The 19,382-nt window shown below is 38.0% G+C and overlaps 1 protein-coding gene across 1 annotated transcript in view; it reads right to left on the bottom strand.

Annotated features, from left to right (window-relative positions):
- Positions 1 to 1,647: 1,647 nt before the first annotated feature.
- PHEX (phosphate regulating endopeptidase homolog X-linked) overlaps positions 1,648 to 19,382 on the bottom strand; it is a 111,132-nt gene continuing 93,397 nt past the window's right edge. The window contains exons 17-22 of the mRNA XM_026856220.1: positions 17,135 to 17,202; positions 15,170 to 15,300; positions 12,140 to 12,205; positions 11,920 to 12,024; positions 10,095 to 10,171; positions 1,648 to 6,488 (exon numbers count right to left, since the gene is read on the bottom strand). Of these exons, the coding sequence (XP_026712021.1) occupies positions 6,386 to 6,488; positions 10,095 to 10,171; positions 11,920 to 12,024; positions 12,140 to 12,205; positions 15,170 to 15,300; positions 17,135 to 17,202 (550 nt within the window). The 3' untranslated portion in view covers positions 1,648 to 6,385. The remainder of the gene's footprint in view (positions 6,489 to 10,094; positions 10,172 to 11,919; positions 12,025 to 12,139; positions 12,206 to 15,169; positions 15,301 to 17,134; positions 17,203 to 19,382) is intronic.

Genomic DNA, 19,382 nt, shown 5'->3' with positions numbered 1-19,382 from the left:
TGATTAAGAGCAGCCTTATTTCACAAAACATGAAGGTGTTTTTTAAGATGCAGTGGCGCTGCATTGTTTTGCAGCATGGACCTATAAAGGCACCATTTTTTTTCTTTAAAATGCCACAATATGGAGATTGGTTGATTCATATGGCTGTTTGTGTGCTTGAGGGAAAATAACAAAAAAGATGCATAAAACTAGAAGTCAGTGACAAAATTGCAGACACAGCCTTCTTGGGAGCTCTGGACACCCTAGAAAAGGCAGATAGCCCCTCCAGCCCCCTGGCTAACGGGGTGACCTCTGTGCCCGCATGGTGCACACAGGACCACAGAGGGCTGAGTGTTAATACCCACACACTCTCCAGTGAGTTACAAAGGCAGACAGATCTCCTGCCCTCAGGTTTTTTCTCCCAGCAGAAGTGATCTGGCAAGTTTGTGAACCATTCTTCTGTCCCAGTTTGGCAACTGCATCTTCTACAAGAACATTTTTTTTTTAAATTGCATATCATGGCATATGTTCAAGTTTTCTTAATTGTTGTATTTGAGAAGATTTTTTTTTTTTCTTGGTTTTACCCAAATAATTTCCGAGTGTTGAAGTAAGAGGATGTGACAACATATTTGTTCAAATTTCTGTACTGAAATCTCTGCTACTCACATTTCAGAAGGGAAGTATGTATCATCCATATAAAACAATGTACACAGCAGTGCTAGAATGTTAAATGAACTTTGTGATAGAAAAAGTTTCAAAATCCCTTTTAAAGCCTTCCCCCAAGCTTTGTTAAACAGGCCAACTTTCCACCAGTTTGAACAGTTGATATGGATGTGATAAAATTTTAGAGACATTTTTTAAAATCTCCATCTAAGTCCACACCTGCAGTTACTGTATGCATCTGTGTATGTGTCTAACCTTGTACGTGAAGCTGTGATCCTTGTGGATGATTAAAATTGTATCATCCATACGTTTTTCTTTGATCACAAATTAGTGTAATGCATTATCTTGATTCTCAGTAACTTCTAACTTTGATGTTACATTTAATATAACATAATGCTGTGTTGGAGAATCCCTCAGGAATCTTTATTTCATTTTTTAATATATATCATATTTTAAATGGGATTAAATTGTCTGATTAGTGAAGCAGGCTCTTGTAGCAGATAAACCCTGAATTCCTCAGGGCAATCTATAGCCATTGTTAAAGCATCTTTCCAAGATGCAGGCAAGCTTAGCAAACCCCATGAGATTTAAGCAAAACATTTCCCTCATGCTGAGGCTGGTTTCATGCTCCCATCCCTACCTGTGCTTTGTTCATTCATCTTCCTCCACTCAAGCCTTTGCTTTTGCATGTATAAATGTTGGTAAGGCTGCATTGTAAAGTAGGTGACAGCTGATATAGGCTTTCAAAGACAAAATCTCCCTGCCTACCCAAATGCAGAGAGTTGCCTGCACAAAGCTATAGGCTTTGAGAGTCTGTGCCATCACAGAGCATCATTCAAAAATTGCGGCAAGGCCATCTTCAGCCATCATCCCCACCAGGTACAATGGCTCCTTACTGCTCATGGGTTTCGTGCTGCCTTGAGGTGGGCCAGCACCTCTGCTTATGGGCACTCAAGCAGTGTCAGGGAACTTGTCAGAGCCCAAGAAACAGGGCACTTAGCCCAGAAGAACAAAGCTGGTAATGTGTAAGACCTTGGCATGGTTCCTGTGCTCGAACAGCCCTTAAAAAAATGCTTGGTCAGGCTCATGAAGTACACTGGACAGCAGCAAGCTAAGCTTCCTGAAGTCACACCACAGCCTAGGAAGGCAGCAAAACTACCCCTTTGTGCTGGCTGGGAAGAGACATCACTGAGCTGCAGTTCACTCAGGCCTGGTGCTAGAGTTATCCTATTAAAAACACTTCTGAAAAATGCTTTTAAAAGCAACTGAAGAGCAGGTGAAGCCACAAAGAGTGGGCTGAGACAGGAATGGACTGGGGCAAGAGGAGAAGAGTGAGGCTGACAGGCAGGTGGATCTTCTATTCCTTCTTATGCTCTGGTGGCTTCTGACTGGGACAACTCTGCCACCTGCCTTTCTGCAATTTCTGCAGAATCCAGCTCTCAACCACAGTAGCACATCCTATGGTTAATTGCCTCCAGCAGAATAGTGGTGGCATGTGCAGCTTAATAAACTCTGTCTGAAGATGGCTAGACAACTCTTCTGAGAGAGGAGGTCCTTCTTAGCCTGTCAAGCAGGAACGGTAGCCTTGAGAACCTGGGGCCATGCCATTATGTTCTTTATTAAATTTTACAAAGACTATCTATTACATTTGTAGAGTTAGACAGTGACAGGCCAAGCAGCTTTTGCATCACTATGCAAGCATAGGAAAATTCTTCATCACTTTGGCTCTTATTGCCTAACAAAAATGTATTATGCAAGAAGAAAAATTAGAAAGGACAATAGACTGATTAGCAAAATGAAAAAACAGATTAACAAGACATTAACACAAAAACCCTTTTAACTCACTATAGTTCTGCCTCTTGAATTGCCAGGCTTTTAATATTTCCTTGGAGATAGAGAGATATATACGTATATATATATATATATATATATAACATTGCTGTGAGATATACTACTAAGCCTGTAATTTGTTGAATAATATTCAATGAAAAGTTACATGTAAAACCACCAGATTATTTTATAAATAATTCAAACATTTAGTGTCATGATAGTGTTCCTACCTAAAGAATGCTGAAGTCTCCTTGCACAAGGCACAAGGCAGAGTTTTATAATGCAGCTGGGTTTTTTGGTCCTTCAGCATCCAGACCCATAAATGAACATCATTTATGTACCTAAGCAGATTACACAGGTGAATGACACAGCCACCTTTTCAGAGAGCTACTTGTGTGCAAAGCTTTTTCACAAAGTGATCAGCAGAAATACTCAGTGTATAAGGTGGTGTTTTAGCATTTTCAGGGTTGGGCCAGAAAAACAAGGAATAGGATAGGATAGGATAGGATAAGATAGGATAGATAGGATAGGATAGGATAGGATAGGATAGGATAGGATAGGATAGGATAGGATAGGATAGGATAGGATAGGATAGGATAGGATAGGAGGTTTACATATTTTTAGGACCTAAAGAAAGGGACACGGGACAGAAGTAAAGGGTTTTTCTTTATGTCTACACGGTAGAAAAATATCTCTTCAAATTTACAAAGGTAAAAATGTTTCATTCATAGGTGATCCTTTCCTTCCTGATCACTGGAAGACAAGAAGATTGTGGAGCCAACAGGTAGAAACATTTCACAATATGGTTGACAAGAAATATCACAATTTAAAAGCTCTAGGAGAATATATATGATGAAGGATCTGTTTGTGTAGACATAATAAGTGAGCCTGATAGCAACACAGCAAGACATTGCTAGCATCATGTGAAAACCCAGCAGGTCCAGGGAGTCTGATAAAACAGAGGCAAGGGGAAGAGCCCTCACAAACTGTCATTATGTTTTGGATATCTTTGGTGACCAAGTTTAGGAATGTGTTTAATTACCTTCTGCTTTGCTTTCCAACTGGTACCTAAATAGCTGATTTCAAGTAAACTGTAAATTGCATCATCAGCTGTTTGAATTGAGGTAAAAAGCAGGCAGGTGAGGCAGGCCAGGATCCTCCCATGGGAATATGCAAGACCTAAGCCCAAGGCACTGAAAACCTGAGTCAATAGCAAAGATTCCCCAAACTGGGCTACTACCAGAGAATGTGCCAGTCAGCAGCAAGGACTTCTATCTTTCCTGGCACTGTGTAGGCCCCCTCTCAACATCTAAAATCAGGATACAAAATTTGGTCATGCCCTCTCTTCCTCCCTCTTAGTACACTGCCCCCAAACCCTCCAGCTCCCTGATATCCCCCCAGCCCAGGACTTGACCCACTGCTTGCTGCAGGAGATGCCCTAGAAAGGATGAAACAGTTTTTCAGTGGTTCCTGTGCTGTTGGGGATATGCATCTCACAGTTCAAAAATCCTTGATATTAAACATGAAAGACCTGAGCTTAGCAAGAAGCAGCAAGAGTGATATTTAAGGCAGCAAATATCAGGCATTTTAGAAGAAATCACTATCCAGTACAGAGAAACAACCCCATAAACCACAAAATGACAGAATCCATCCCACTGGAAAACAGCCATGAGAAAGGAGTTCTTGCAAATGCATCTCTGATCTGAGAGACAAAATTAAAAAACTTAAAGCTGACTGTTGTGAAACCAGCTTCGCATATCCCACTAATTTAAAGAGTTTAGATAAGTGAGCTGATGTCCTGACTTGTCTGAGGACAACGACCGTATTGGTACTACCTTTAATGGGGCCAGGATGTCACCTCTGAACTTTGTGCTGCTGATCCAAAGCAGTCAACATCAAGTCATGTCAGTGCTCATATGAGCACAGGAATTAATTCAGTACAGTACTCGATTTGCTAAGGAACTTTCCCATTCATAGGCAAACAGTATCACTTTGCTCAAGACCCATATCTGCTTGTTTGATTAAAGTGTTTATGAAAATATTGCCATCACAGTTTATGTGAAAAATATCTCCAGGAAAATAATTTAGTAGTGGCAATTCAGATGACAAACTGTAATTCATAAACTCAGGAATAGAGCTGGCTTGAAAGAAGCAAAAGTGTTTTTCCTCTTAAGAAAGCTGACTTTTTCAGGGAAAAAAAAATGAAAAAAAGCAAGTCCTGGCCTCAAAACATATTTTGTTTCTAAGAAGTGGCAACAGTGTCTTGAGTTCAGGAGTGTCTGATTCCTTCTCTCTGGAATGTAGCTTGAGGGCCAGTCTCCTTCCATAATTTATGTTTCCATGATGTTCCCTTTCTTTATAAAGAAACATAGGAAACTAACCTCATTTGCAAAAACTTAGCTTCAGTTGAACCTTTCTCCACCTTGACTGTTGAACAATATTTGACCAATCCTTGTAAAAAAGTTTATCTTACTAATATTTTTATACTGATAAAATGAAATCTAAGCAAATAGAAGAATTTATACATTTTTGTATGTATATATATATATATATATATATAAAAGTATATACACAGAGACATATATAGATTTGCAGTAATTAAATCAGTCTAAAGAAACTCTCTCTCCATTTGAGACAATTCCACCATGTAAAAATGAATTCATGCACAAGGCATAAATAAATACCAATTAAATATATAATTTTTTGCTGGGGAAGAAAAGGATGCTTTGTTTTTTCCCCCTTAGTACAGTTATGTGTTAAAGTTTTTCTGCTGCAATCAAATATGGGGTTTATGAATATTGTTAGAAATCAGATAAAAAACTCAACTGGCCTGCATCGATATTGTATTTAAATGTGCTCTACTCCTGAATTGTTCTTTTTATCCAGAGAAGTCAAATTGTACTGGTACCCTGTTTTTCAGTCACATATTCTTATTTCCTTAAAATCACAAGTCACCCTGCCCTGTCCAGAACATGAGGACAAACATGCACACTACTCACACTCCTCTGTAAGACCCAGACACTAAGAAATCCTTAAATTAAAACTGGTATAAAATTTCAGATTTAAAATTAAATGTAGATGAAGTTACCTTCAGCACAAGGTAAAAAATCACCCCTTGGGGAAAAAAGTGCCTACACTGTAAACAGGAATAAGTGCTGTAATATTCCTGAGTATCAGGTGCTGGGAGTTCCCTCTGAAAGCCTCTGATTTTCACCATACATTGATTTTTATCATAAGCTGTTCTAAAATTAGAAGAGGCCATGATCTGACAAGTATCCTTTCTGTTTAGTCCTAGCAGATGGAAAACATGAAGTGCTTTCTTAGTCTGGAACTGTTCCAAAACCTGAGGCACTAATATGACATATTAAACCAAATTTATATGAAATCTAGTGTCTTTACATCATGCAACACCATTTATGGTATGCTGGGCAGTGACAGTTTAAGTTATGAAAATGCTGTGTCACACAGTGAATCAGAGCTGGCTTTATAACAGGTCTTGTGAATTTCTTCATCCAGAAAGAATAAATTTTGTGTAGAAGCATTCTCCATAGCACCCCTGAAGAGCAATAGATTAAAACTGGATTTTAGCATTTACCTCTTGCTCAACTGTAAATCAGGAATTAGAATTGATAATGGCAGTTATCCATTAACAACTGTAGATGAGCAGTAGTTTTATGGATAAAAGGAGTTCCTTTTTTTGTTATTATTACAGAAAACCTATCCTCTTCTATTTTGAATGTTTCTAAGCTCTGAATAGAGAGTAATTAAATCCATGAAGGTCATCAGCATGGACAAGGAGATGCATCTGAAGTAACACCTCTTCAGATTGCAGAAAGTTATTCTGAAACTCTTTTGCTCAGGTGCAGCGGTTCACATTGCAGACCCCTCTTGACAGAAGACCTGGAAGAGACATCTACCACAGCCTGCAGGATTCTGCCCCTCGGTTCATCGTTGTATTTGTTGGGCAATTGAAAGCTTTACGAAACTCTTCAAAGTTGCTCATGGCACCGATAACTCTGCAAAGAGAAAAGTGATCAACTGATTCTGTGATTCTATGACATGCAGTTTGTCTTCTGTTAAACACTACAGGCCTGCAAGTGTTTTAGTGTGTTCACTTCAGGTTGAATTTTCAGGCTTTTCCATGTCATTTTTCCACAAATAGAGCCAAAATGTTCAGGAGAAGCACTCCTAGTTAAAGTTAATGCAAAGACACTCTTGTTTCATTCAGTGCTTTGAGAAGCATCTTACTTTGCTAGAAACTCAACAAAAAACAAATGCATTTTGTGGATACTATGCCATTTAGAACAATTTTCTAATCTGACCCTTGACAGCAGAGTTGGGATATCAGCAGTAGCTTTGCATGGAGGAATCCGTCTTCCAGCACCTGCCAAACTACTGCAGTCCAGTAGGCAGGAGCTCGTAAGCACACTGTCATTGTGCTGAAAGTGGTTTGATATGGCTCATGCCATCCAGATCCTTGTAACAACACCCTTTGCCCACTCGTGTACACACACACAGAGACATGTTGGCTCCCTGGGACTTTGCAGCCTGAAGCTGGGGGTGCAGGCAGGACCTCTCCTATCGGCCAGCTCAGCCTTGTATCTGTGAGCATTGCAACTCCTCTGGTATGTTGGAAATACATTTTCTGAGGCTTCTGCCCTGACCAGCTCCCAAGCTCTCTTGCTTCCACCACAGATGGTGTGATAATGAAATAGCAGCACATCCCTGCCTCACACAAGTTAAACAACATGTCTGCATCCCAGACTGGCACCTTCAGGCATAGGTTTTGTATGCAGTCATCCTTGGTTCCTGCTTTCCTGTCTGTACTATTTCATGCTGTCATAAATTATTATTTTACCATTGCTAGATTGGGATTGCACTGTTTGCTAATTTTTCCTAAGGTTTTAAACATCTTGGAATTTACTAACCTGAAATTTGCAATGGTATTAAAGTAAACAGCACCCTGAGTTAAAAGCAGAAAAGTATCTACTGAGATATTAATTGTATGCTTTTTTCACTCTCTTTCTTTTGTCATGCAGTGGGAAGGCATTTTTCTCCATTGCAGACAATCAACTTCTCAGCATAGCTCAGCATGGTAGAAAACATTCTTATTACATTGATTAGACTTTCTGTGAGTAAGAAAATTTGCACTGACTGGCATAAAAATGTCTAAAGGTCAGTTTTGTAGGGAGAATTACAAAATGAGGTTAGGTTTCAAATAAAGTATAGAACTTTACTGTAAAAACATTGTAAATACATATTCAGGGACTGGAACAACAAGAGCTGGTTGTGCAGAACTGCTGCTGGACTTGGTTGGAGTTCTGCCTGCCAGGGATTTCAGTGTAAAACCAGTGTCCAAAAATAGTGAAGACACATATTAATACTGAAAATCTGCCAATTAAATAAATCCAGCATCTACCCAGCAAAAGATCTTTATATGTCTGTGCATGTGACTTGTCTATCCACAGTTTGGCACTGACACACATTAACTGTGGAATCAGAGTGTGCTGCCTGGATTTCATCCCACCGAACTACAATGGAAACATCTTCCCCTGAACAGGTCACCCTGGGCTCCCTTGGAAATCAATAGAAAGATGTACTTGCTTGGTCTAAGTAATCTAAATTTATTACTTACAGAGGGATGATCTATATCTATACTTTCAAAATGCCTGTTCTTTTCTGACTATGAAGAGAACCTGGGGTGACTAGCTCAGATGCACACACCTGTGCTCAGGATATGTGTTGTTCATTTCTATCATCTTTTATAAGTACTTTTTATCGTTTTAAACTGGCTGTTTGGGCTTTTGGATAGCAAGAGCTGTCGATGTTGAAATTAGTTGTTATAATGGTCTTGGGACATAAGTGAAGCAAAGCTGGGAGAAATAGATTATATAATTTGTTAGCCCAGTTGATATGATTTGTAAGAAGAAACAACACCACAGTTTCTCTTCAGGTCTGAAACAGAAGCCTGTTCTGAGTGTCTCACAAAAAAACCCAAAAAACTTAAAAAATGTTTTGTCTGTATTTTATAGACCACAAATTAATCTAATCTTCTCTGGAATTTTCTTTCTTAGCTCAATTCCTTCATGAATTTTCCTCATGAATGCTCTATCCCCAGGCTTCTCTACATATGTACAATCTAATGGAAATGTAGCTATGTAATGATTCAGAATATATAAATATACATAGAGGCAATTAAATCTGAGGACTTCAAAAGGCAAGAGATGGCTATTTTACCAAAATTTTAACAAGGGTAGGAATTATAAAGAAATATTACTTTGCAGACTGAAGATCAGCCTGATACTCCTGTCCTCATTGTCATGATATATTTTCAATTGTTAAAAGGCATGCAGATTTTCATACTGCACTAGTTTTACCCTAGCTAGCTGGTGTAACAGGTATTTTAAAGGTACAGTAGTGCAGGTTTCAATGCAGAGTATAGAAGCCTACCAATACCAAGCGCACACATCTGCAATACTAGCTTATATTACATATGTGTCATCATGTTTCGAGTTTCATTATCTCATAGCCCATTCTGGTTATAAGTAGCCCAAGGAATGTTATACATGCCATGTTTGTATCTTCAGCTTTGGTGTGACTGTGTCTAGGGAATATGTTGGAGTACCTGTGAAGCAATCTCACAGCTCCCCTGTGTAGATAGTGTTGCTATTTTTACTTTACCAAGAGAGAACTAAGGCAAAGGGGGCTCATATCACTCAAATTCAGCCATGGAGAAGGTGGGATCTCAGCTCCCTCTTTAGTCAACAGAAAGCAGTAGGAATCTCCAGAAGTCAACTAATCCAGTGTATCAGAGACACCTCCATTATGAATCACCTTGTGGAGTTAATATCCTTCCCCCAAATACAGAGGTAATGTAGCACTTGACTGAGGGCAAACACAATACTTAGTTAAGTAAATGCAACTGACAGATATAACTTGCTCTTGGTCACACAAACTCTGTGAAGAAACAGAAATAAGTTCTATCTTCCTAAATCTTATGTAGTCTTTAATCCTTCTCCCTTTCCCAGCCTCTCCTTCTTGGCATTTGTGGGTGTCTGTGGTTATGGGATCCTGTGGGAGGTCTTTTGGGCAAAGGCACAGACACTCTCTTATGGCTGGACTACCACAGCTCCTTCAAGCAAAAGGTCTCTCAAAGGCCAACTGAAGAGTTTAATCTTGAACTGAACTTACAGGGCATGTTTTGCTTTGCATTATCAATATAATTCAAGGTATTCACTTTAAAGATTTTCATGAACTCAGGCAGATTAAATCAAGGATCCTCCTAATATTCTCTGTTTTCTGAACTAGAATTGTATAGAAAAAAAAAGTGATAGAGGAGACATTTTAGATACTCAGGCCATGATTACAGACATCACAGGGGTCAGAGTATGTTCTGGTTCAACTGCTTTTGAAGGTAGATGCAAGCCCCTCATTTATACAGAAGAGCATTTGTAATAGTGAAAGATAAGCTAATAAAAACAGTTCAATTTCAATCTAAGCCAAGAGCACAGGCCAATTCTGTGATTGCTCTTAGATCCCTCTTAACATGCTAAATTTCTGCACTTGTGTGCTGCAGTGACTGATTCTGTATGTATATTCAGTAAATACATTATTTGCACTACCTGAACTGAGGAGGGCTGTGAGCTCCAATATATATTTGTTCTCTTGCAGATTCTGGTCTAAAGGAGTTGCATCTTACCTAATAAAAGATAAAAAGCAGAAATAGGCATGTTATCTGGGATGACTCTGTAAGTAAATCAGCATATAATGTCACTGTTCTTAAGATGCAGAATGCACAAAATGGAAAGACACCACAAACTCCTATTTTGTTTCACCTTTGCTAACTTGCAGGTTTCTGTTGGTATATTCTTTGTTTTTCAAATCCCTTAATGGATTCAGTCTCCACCCACAGTTATTCTCCACCCACTCATTCCCATCATCTAATCATAGCCACTTTACTAGTTCTTCTTCTGAAGCTCTCTATAATGGTAGTTTGCTTTTCAGCTTGTGCTGCAGCATCTCACACCTTAACAATTACCAAGCATACTTCTTGGTCTCAAAAGCTATGTAGTGTGTATAAAAGGTACACATAATGATACTTATCATCTCTAGAATTGCAGCTATATTACCCAACATATTTTTTCCATGTTGGAATGTCAGTCTCTTTTGAAATTACACATTTTTCAAGTTTCCATCAGTGGTCCCCAATTCACTATTCCTGATATGATACTTGACTCAATTGTAATTGACCTAAAAACAGGGTAGAGGGAATATTTGTACAACTGAATAATCCCTCTTATGCTGTATCCATTGCATGAAAAATCTTATTTAAGCAGCCCCTACCTTACCTAAACCCCTGTGTTGAATGTTTCCCATCAACAAAATCCTTTAAGCTACACTGCCCATAGGATATGTGGACTTCAGTGCAATTTTGTCTGGCTGAAGACAGCCCTGGCAGTTTGAATGAGTCTGTTAAGTGTCTTGAGTTCTGTGGAAATAGGTTGAGCTCAGGGGTACCTGGCATACACTGCTCTCACTGTGTATGTGCCTCCCCTCAGAGGGTCAACTGGACTTATGATTCCTGCAGTGGTCCTCTAAGACTCTCAGATCTTCCTTATGGCTTCAAAGATTTCTTGGAGAAAAACTGACACAGTGTGAAACTCAACTCAGTATAAACAACTGAAATGGAGTCTTTTCATTGGTCAATAATGACAAAATGAAATGGCCATAAACCCGTACACTGTTACACTGACTCTCGGCAGAGAAATTATTTTCAGCCAAGGTTGGTTGCATTGGGTCCTGTTTCTTCAGTTTTAGATGATTCATTCTTTCAACTGGTGGGCAAAGTTTTATAGCCCAGCTTATACTTCTCATACAGGGAGATTGTCCCAACTCTTTTAACAGATAAATAGTTTCTGACTCTCTCCCTTGTTCTGCATGTTTTTCTAAAAAAATCACATCCCTATTAAAGTTTTGCTGCAGCATATTTAGTGTACACCAAACAAAGATGGAAAAAAATAAATTAAGATTTTCTTCACTGCTGCTCAGTTTCCTTGGTGGTGGTACATCTGCAACAGGAGTTTTTGGTGGAAACAGTCAGAAACTGCTGCATGCTGCAAGCACCAGAAATCTGGGAAGCTAAAATGGAAAGAGGTTAAGGAAAGCAATACATGCAAGAAGACCCTTTCAGTGGAGGGAAGCACCAAGAGGAAGGAAAGCTGCTGTGACAGCACTGTGCAAAACCAAGAATAATTTAAGCAGTTCTGGCACTACGGATAGGACAAAAAGAGAAAAGAAATAATAGTCCTGGGAGAAGAAGTCTCTGCTTATTCCCTGAAAAGTCTGGGTTTGGCTGGTGTAGATTGTTGAAACAAAGCGGTCTCATCTCTGCACTGTATGTTGTGCAGGTTAATAGATGAAGACTTGAAACATATTTGTACTACTCACATGGGCATAGCTCAGAAAGAAAAGCTGGTTGTGTGTGAACTCAAGGCCTGGCAGTAAAGGCTCTTCTTCTCCTCCCCTCTTTTCTGTAATCCATCTCCTGTATGCCTGATAAAATAGAGATATTAAGTGCCTTTCAGCAACATGGAGACTAACCACACCTGTTTCTTTTCTTTTCTTTTTTTTTTTTTTAATAAGTTTCAGATATTTTTCATACACTTACCCTGAAAGCCTCTCGCAAACCCCCATTATCTGCAATGTTTTCTGCCAAAGTCCTCTTGCCTTTCACCTGGCAGAATGAAAGAATATCATTCATTTGACCCGTTTCTGAACTTCTTGATCAACTTCAAGAAACACAGCAAAAAATAAAACAAGGTGAGAAAGATCTCAGTCAATTTCAAACATCATATCTCTGGTTGAAAAACTGAGTTTTGATGTGAAAACTGTCAGTAAACAATCTGCTATGATGAGTTATCCTGGCTCTGGTCCTAGGTCTCTCTAGCACAAAATCAGTAGATAAAATGCACTCAAGAGTCCAGTCTTTGATCTTTGATCTGAGCATCAATAATTTTCCCCTGAAGACTGCTTTTATCTGGTTAAATGTGAGATCCAGTAGCCCCTTTCTTAAACTTTTATCTAAAAGGTTATATTTGTTTCTCTGTGTAACTCATACTACTGGGATAATAAAATAACTTTTATGTCATAACATAAACCAGTGTAATTAAAAATAACTGTCAGTGACAGAATTGAAATTGATATTATATTTAGTGCTCTAAAAATATCTACAAAGGAGATTCACATTGCTTTTCCCCGGTATTGATTCCAAGAGCAAGAGCAATAGCAACAAGAATATATTATGAGAAGCAGTGCTATCTAAACTTTGTAAAAAAGCCAGTCTCCTAGTATTACCAAGTACAATATCATTATGAAGAAATCCTTATTTCTGCAAATGCAGCATTATCTCTGACCACCCAGCCTACTAAGGTCTTAGTGTTACCAAACTGTATTTGTAATTAAGCAGTTTTGCTCTCCACTATGCCTCGAATAAGTAAGGTAATTGAACACAGTTCTGAGCAGAACTCTGAAGGTCAATGCCGGCCTGCCAACAACAGGCTTTCCCATGCCACAGAGATGAGTATAGGGGCGTTTCCATTGGGACTCACCTTAATTTCAGGATAATAAAAGAGGGGAAAATGGGGGAGAAGAGGTAAAAGGGCCTAGGGGATACCCAGGCAGGAGTGTAGAGTCCCACCACTCATGGCAGATGAGCACCCAGATTGGACTCAAGGCATCTTGCTCGATGCCTTGGGACCAATGTTACACCCAACGATCTAATAAAGGAGAAATGGGATCAGTAGAGGAAAGTGCACTCCTTTCCTGCCAGCCTTCCCTCCCCTCAGGAGGCTGGAGATAGAGGTGGGAAAAAGGTTCTTAGAAGAAAAGGTGCTGGGACACTGGGAACATGCACACACACCAGCTGCCTTTTTTTCCGGCCTACCTACTCATACATTTTTCTTTCAGTGGACTTGTGAAGTAGACTGATTTAGAGCATAAGATGAGAGTAACCTAGCAGTGGCACTTGGGCCACAGGTCATTTTAATAAGTGGAAGAAGTCTTTCTGCTGATCTCAGGCAGCTCTGGGTCAGGTATCTGAGACTACTGTGTACAGACAATTCGTGACAGGGCTCAGGGACCATGATAAGCCCTTTATTTGATCAGATGACTTTATGTGATTACTGCACTCTGAAGGTATTTCTATATTCATTTTTTCTTTCATTCCAATTCTTTTCTGGAGACATTTTTATTGTAAACCAGATGAGAAAGAAAAAGAGTAAATAGGTTTCTTGATCCATGAAAAATATAAAAAAAAAAAAAAAAAAAAAAAGCTCTTTGCATATACAGCTCTTTATACAGAAGCTATAAAATATGGCAGAAAATATGAAGATTCTCCTTCTACAATCTAAAAAATGCTTCCCACAGAAAAAGGAGGAAAAAGACCTGTGGATGACAAAGTTGAGGGTAACAGGATCTATCTATTAAGCCCATCTATGGACTTCAAAGGCAGTAGCTACAATGGAGGGGAAATTCAGATCTACCCTATCTCAAGAGAGACAGAGAAGGTAAAGGAGTGGCCAAGACAATGGCAGGAGCATGGGAATGGCCCAGTCACATCCTTGGGGAAGGTTTTAATGACCTTTTTTAAGGGGCATTTTTCTATTGACAGTTTTTGCCCTACAGATATTTAGCAAGGAGCCTGAGAATTTTTATTTGTAAATTAGCTTATATGAAGTGCTTCAAATCTGAGTTGTTGGACTTCAGAATGGACTACGAGATGGTTTTGTTATCTCTGAGACTAATACAAGCAGTCTGGGTTAAATGTTAAAATTATGGATAAGTATTCAATGTGACATCTCTATTCTTAAAAACAAAGGCATAATTGTATTTCTGATTCTAAAGTGTAACTAGAGGTGGTAGAATTGATTAGGGGAGTAGGCTATGTGTTTCATCTTGAAAATTAAGATTAAAATCATGTCCCAGGCAACATGACTGGATTTTTAGCTATTGATTTCTGGAGGTCTGGGATTTATCCTATTTATCTTTCATTTTGGACACATATAATGTGCACATTTTCAGGGAAACCCATAGCATTGACAGACAATGAAACAGAAACCATTCCCTTGTACTTTCTTTCTCAGATATTTTCTGTGAGCTGCTGCTATCATCTCCCTTCATTTGCGATACAAATTGGGTCTGCATGTACACATGGAAGAAATAGCAAGAGCTGAATCTGAAATAAAGTAGGGTTTATGCATCCATTTTATAGATGTAATAAACAACAGGTCGAATTTCTAAAGGAATCTATAAAACATGCTATTATATTCTTTTTAAAAAGAGTGACTGCTCAGTTTTCATTATGGACCTCATCTTCAGAAGACATTTAACATCCTCACAGTAATTAGACCAACCCTGCCGAGTGGCTTCATCTTCTTCCCCTGATTCCAAAACAATGTGATGGGGAAAAATGATTTAACCCTGTCACCAGGGTGTGGGGAGCGGTATCTGAATGGACTAATCAATTCTGACAGACAATTTTTATCACAATTATTCATTTCAAGAAAGTGATTTGTTGTGAGAAATGAAATTGGTGGTCTAATATCCCAATATGATGGGATTCATAAAAAGATAAATCACAAAAAAACCCCACCAAAACTCCTAATGTACCATTGCTTTCAATCACTGGTGTTTTACATACATGTAAGCCGGCTCTCTTCCAGTAGTAATTGCTGTATTGATTAATCATGCATTTTGTTTTCTCTTTAAAACTTTCTTCAGAGTCAGTTGTCCACCAAGGGTCTAAATTTCCATTTTTGTCATATTTCCGACCTTAAAAAAGGAAGAAAGAAACCAAATGTTTTTTGTAGGAGAAAACCTCACACATTTCCAGTTTTGGAATCTATCACCTGCACAGAAATAAGAAGTGATTGTATTCATGCAAGTGTGTGTACAAAATGGGTAAGATTAGTGAGCAAAATCTTGACCCCACTCAAGTCAGTGGTGAAGAGCTGGCATTCTATTTATCGTCATAATTTCCATTTTCAGAAAAAAAACAGTAATGACTAATGAGTTCTATATTACATTTTATAATTACAGAGTGTAAGAAGCATATCAGCTTTCTTTTAAGTATAATTGTGAGTATTTTTCATTCTCAGCCCATATGTTTTTGATTCTGCAAACCTGATGATAACTAATTTATTATTAATTAATTATACATTTGACGAGAAAAAATCCATTTCATGGAAACTTCTGAAGTTTCCATTTCTTGCCTTGGAGCAAAACCAGAACATCTGAACCCTATTCATGCAAGCAAGGGGAATACATACATCCCATTCTCCAGGCTGATGGTTACAGCAATGGCTCATAGAAGATTCAGCCTCAGGTCCCTGCTCTATGTAATTTGTTAGGAGAGTATCTGATCTCCATCATTTGTCCAGCCATTGAGACATGTTAGGACTTTTTTGGAGAACAGGTTTAGCTGCCCATGTAGACACTGTCTTTTTCTGTGAGTTCATTCTTCGTTATGACTGCAGGAAAGAGAGGTAGGGAGCAACCAGGAGACATGATACCAAGTACTGAAGATGTATTCTTTCATCTTTTTATTTCTTTATTTTTTTCCCTGTGTGTTGTCTTGTTGAAGATCACAAATACCCTATAGATGTATTTATTTCTATATTTGGAAGGTAAGACCCTAGGAAAGAGGTAGCAGTCTGTTTAGGGAATCAAATCCTAGGTTCCTCTCTGACTGGCTGGAGACATGATGGAGAATAGATAGTCTCCTACAAATGAGATGGGAGTTTGTAAAGAAACATTTCTCCATTCCAGAGTGTTTGCAGACACTAAATGTTATAGAGCACTGCCAACATGATACAAGGTTTTCCTTTAATTTTTTAAAAGGTATTCAAAGTAACACAACATAAGCAACCTGACTTTACTTATCAGTGAGCTAGATGCCTGCTTTTCCTTACACTCGCTGTATTTTCAGTGGAAAGAGGTTTTTCTAAACAGAGCGGGATGTCAGTCAAGCACTCAGAATTGCTCCCTGGAGAAGGAAGTTCATGTTTCTCCCTTCACCTCTCTCTCTCAGGAGCTTGATTTTAAAAAGCACTTTACTGAAACGGTCAAAGTTAGATAGTAGCAATGCCCCACTCCACCTAGTTTTTCAGGACAGTTGGTTTGACACTTTCAGATCATTTCTTCTTTTTTTTTTTTTTTTTTTTTTTTTTTTTTTCTTTCTTTTTCTTTCTTTTTTTTTTTTTTTTAATAGTTTGCAGTACATTTTCTGTTCCACTTTTGTTCCAGTGTTGTATTTTAATGTTTGTACATAATTGTCTTTTGAGAAAAGTAAAAACTAAAATTAAAAATTTTCTTGGAAGTAATTTTTATCAATCAGAAGTTATCCCTTTGCACTTCCCAATCCCCCCAGCCAGGAATTCCTCAATCTGTTGCTAATTTAGTTATCATTCCAAACAAACAGAAAGTGTCAAACTTGTGCCATTCCTTACCAAACAAAATCTGGTTCAGAAAAACAAGGTTTTATGTAAATAAATTTTAAAATACCTCATAATTTTTTCAGATTCCAGCATTGTTAAAACCCAAAACAATAAAAAACCTAAAGTATACACAAGTCAGCTTTCTAATTAATCAACATATAGACACTCACCATTGCTATCAAATCCATGAGTAAACTCGTGGCCAACAATGACTCCTATGGCACCATAACTTAATGACCTGTATGTAACACAAAGAAGTTTCTTCAGAAAGTGTCCACACCCATGAACATTAAAGGACAGAAGATCTCAGGAAAAATCTTAATCTATTTAAAATGGTAGGGAATGGTTTTAAAAAATCATCCCTGCACAATTTTGACTTAAAGTTGTTGAAAGCCTGAATGTTAAACTCTTACTTGTTTAAAAGCGACCTTTATTATAAAAATTTAAAATGCATTGTCACTGTTCTCTCTTTTAAACAAATCCCTTACTAGTATCATGAGCTACAAAATGGCTCCTTCATCTGACTGCATTGTATATAGTCTAACTGAGAACCGGACAAAATGATAGGTGAAATTATTCCCTTAATGTCATCATGAAAAAAGAATAGATCAAAAGCTGCAATGAGTTTGCCAGCTCCAATCATTCTTCACTGGTGTGCAATAAACAGACTTGCAAATGACTGACTCTAGTTTGTAAAGCATTAACCAGATCTCCCTTGAGTGGTAAAAAGATAGGTCATACAATTTCCTTGCACCTGCCCAGTAATATGATCTCCAGTCAGATCTAATGCACTGGAGAAACAGAATAGAAAAAAAAAAAAGTATTTCTGATTGACAATTAGTTATATTTTCCTTGTTATATGCAAATAAACATGCACATGGGAAAAACAGGGATTAAAGAGGAAAAGGTTCAGGGCTTTTTTATACCAAATGTAGTGGATATTATGGAGGGAAGCTGATCTACTAAACGCATCTTTTATTTGTTAAGTTATTCTTTGTGATTTTAATTATTTCAGTTATTGAGATGCCATACTTCAAAATAGCTTATAGTATTTCTAATATGGTATTGAAATGGGAGAAAGGCAGAGGGTTTTGAAGTAACATGTTATTACTGGACCTAATGATCCATAGCACACTAATTGCTTATCTCAGTTATGCCCAAAAAGTATTGTATCATTTAATTCCTCCTGCTCCCATGACAATTCTTCACTTCGTTTTTTTCTTTCCCAAAAGTTAATTTCATGTGATAAAATCATCCCTACTGTTGTTAGGTTGGTTTTTTTTTTCTCCAAGTACTTCTGTAAACCTTCACTAAAAAATGCTGGTTAAAATTATACATTTCAGCAATGGAAATGTCATTCTTTTGTGAGACAAATTTGTAAGCTTGCATATGACACTGATAATTACCCATACTAAACGTACTATATTAGACTTTTTTTCTACATCTGAAGTAAACTGGTTATAAAGGATCTTTTGCATGAAAAACATGGCACAAAACATGTAAAGAGGTCAAGAAAGATTAATAAACCCTATTACTAAATACATATTATTTTTCCTCTAAGGTTCTTGGTCACCATGAGTGGCAGGGACAAAGAACAGGCTGGTGACCAACCACTCCTAGGTTTTCCCCATCTCCAAAAGGTGGGGTGAAGTTGGGTGTGAATTTTGGCCTTTGCTTCTGTGAACTGCCTTCAGTATTTTTTCCAGCTCAAAAACATTTCTGCCAAAACAACATTTTGTTCATGCTCTTCCCTGCTGGGGCACAGCTGGGAAGAGATGGAGGGGATTAGGTGAAGTCATACAGGTGCCTCATTAAAGGGGAATTTTCTGGGACTGAAGGAAGCTACCAACTCATTTGAAGGCTCTATTTTAATATATCTGGCACTGAAGACTCATAAGTATGAATGATGGCATTTGAATGGTATTTTATTTCATGTACTGAGATGTAAAGTGATAACGTAGCTTTCCTTTATGCAAATAGATGCAACTGTTTTATAGTGGTTATGCTGGAACTGGACACTAAAATGCCACTAAATGTTAAATATTTGCTAAATCAGTTTTCCAGCAAGTGCCGATGACATTTTGATGATTCTTCTCTTCCAGTGCCATGTACTGTTTCTTTTAAGCAGACAGAAAACAGGTCCAGAATATTTCAAGGACAAAAGCAATCTGTTGTCTGATATAAAACAGCTACATTTGTTTACTAAATTTAATTTTGATACTTACTCAAGCAAAACCAATTTAAGCTAAGGTAACCTTTAAAGAAGAGAAATGAGCAAAGTATAATTCTTTGAAAGAATCACAATTTTATCGCTATGGCAGAAGGTCAAGGTACAGAGAAATCTCTTCAGAAAGCAAAGCTTGAAACAGGTCTGCAATAACCACAGCAGAAAATAATTTCAACTTAACAAGAAAGGAC

The sequence above is a fragment of the Athene cunicularia genome (assembly GCF_003259725.1).
Source record: "Athene cunicularia isolate RWA chromosome 1 unlocalized genomic scaffold, athCun1 chr1_part1, whole genome shotgun sequence".
Lineage (NCBI taxonomy): Eukaryota > Metazoa > Chordata > Aves > Strigiformes > Strigidae > Athene > Athene cunicularia.
Note: the sequence above shows the minus strand (reverse complement) of the source record. Positions and strands in the feature narration are given on the sequence as shown.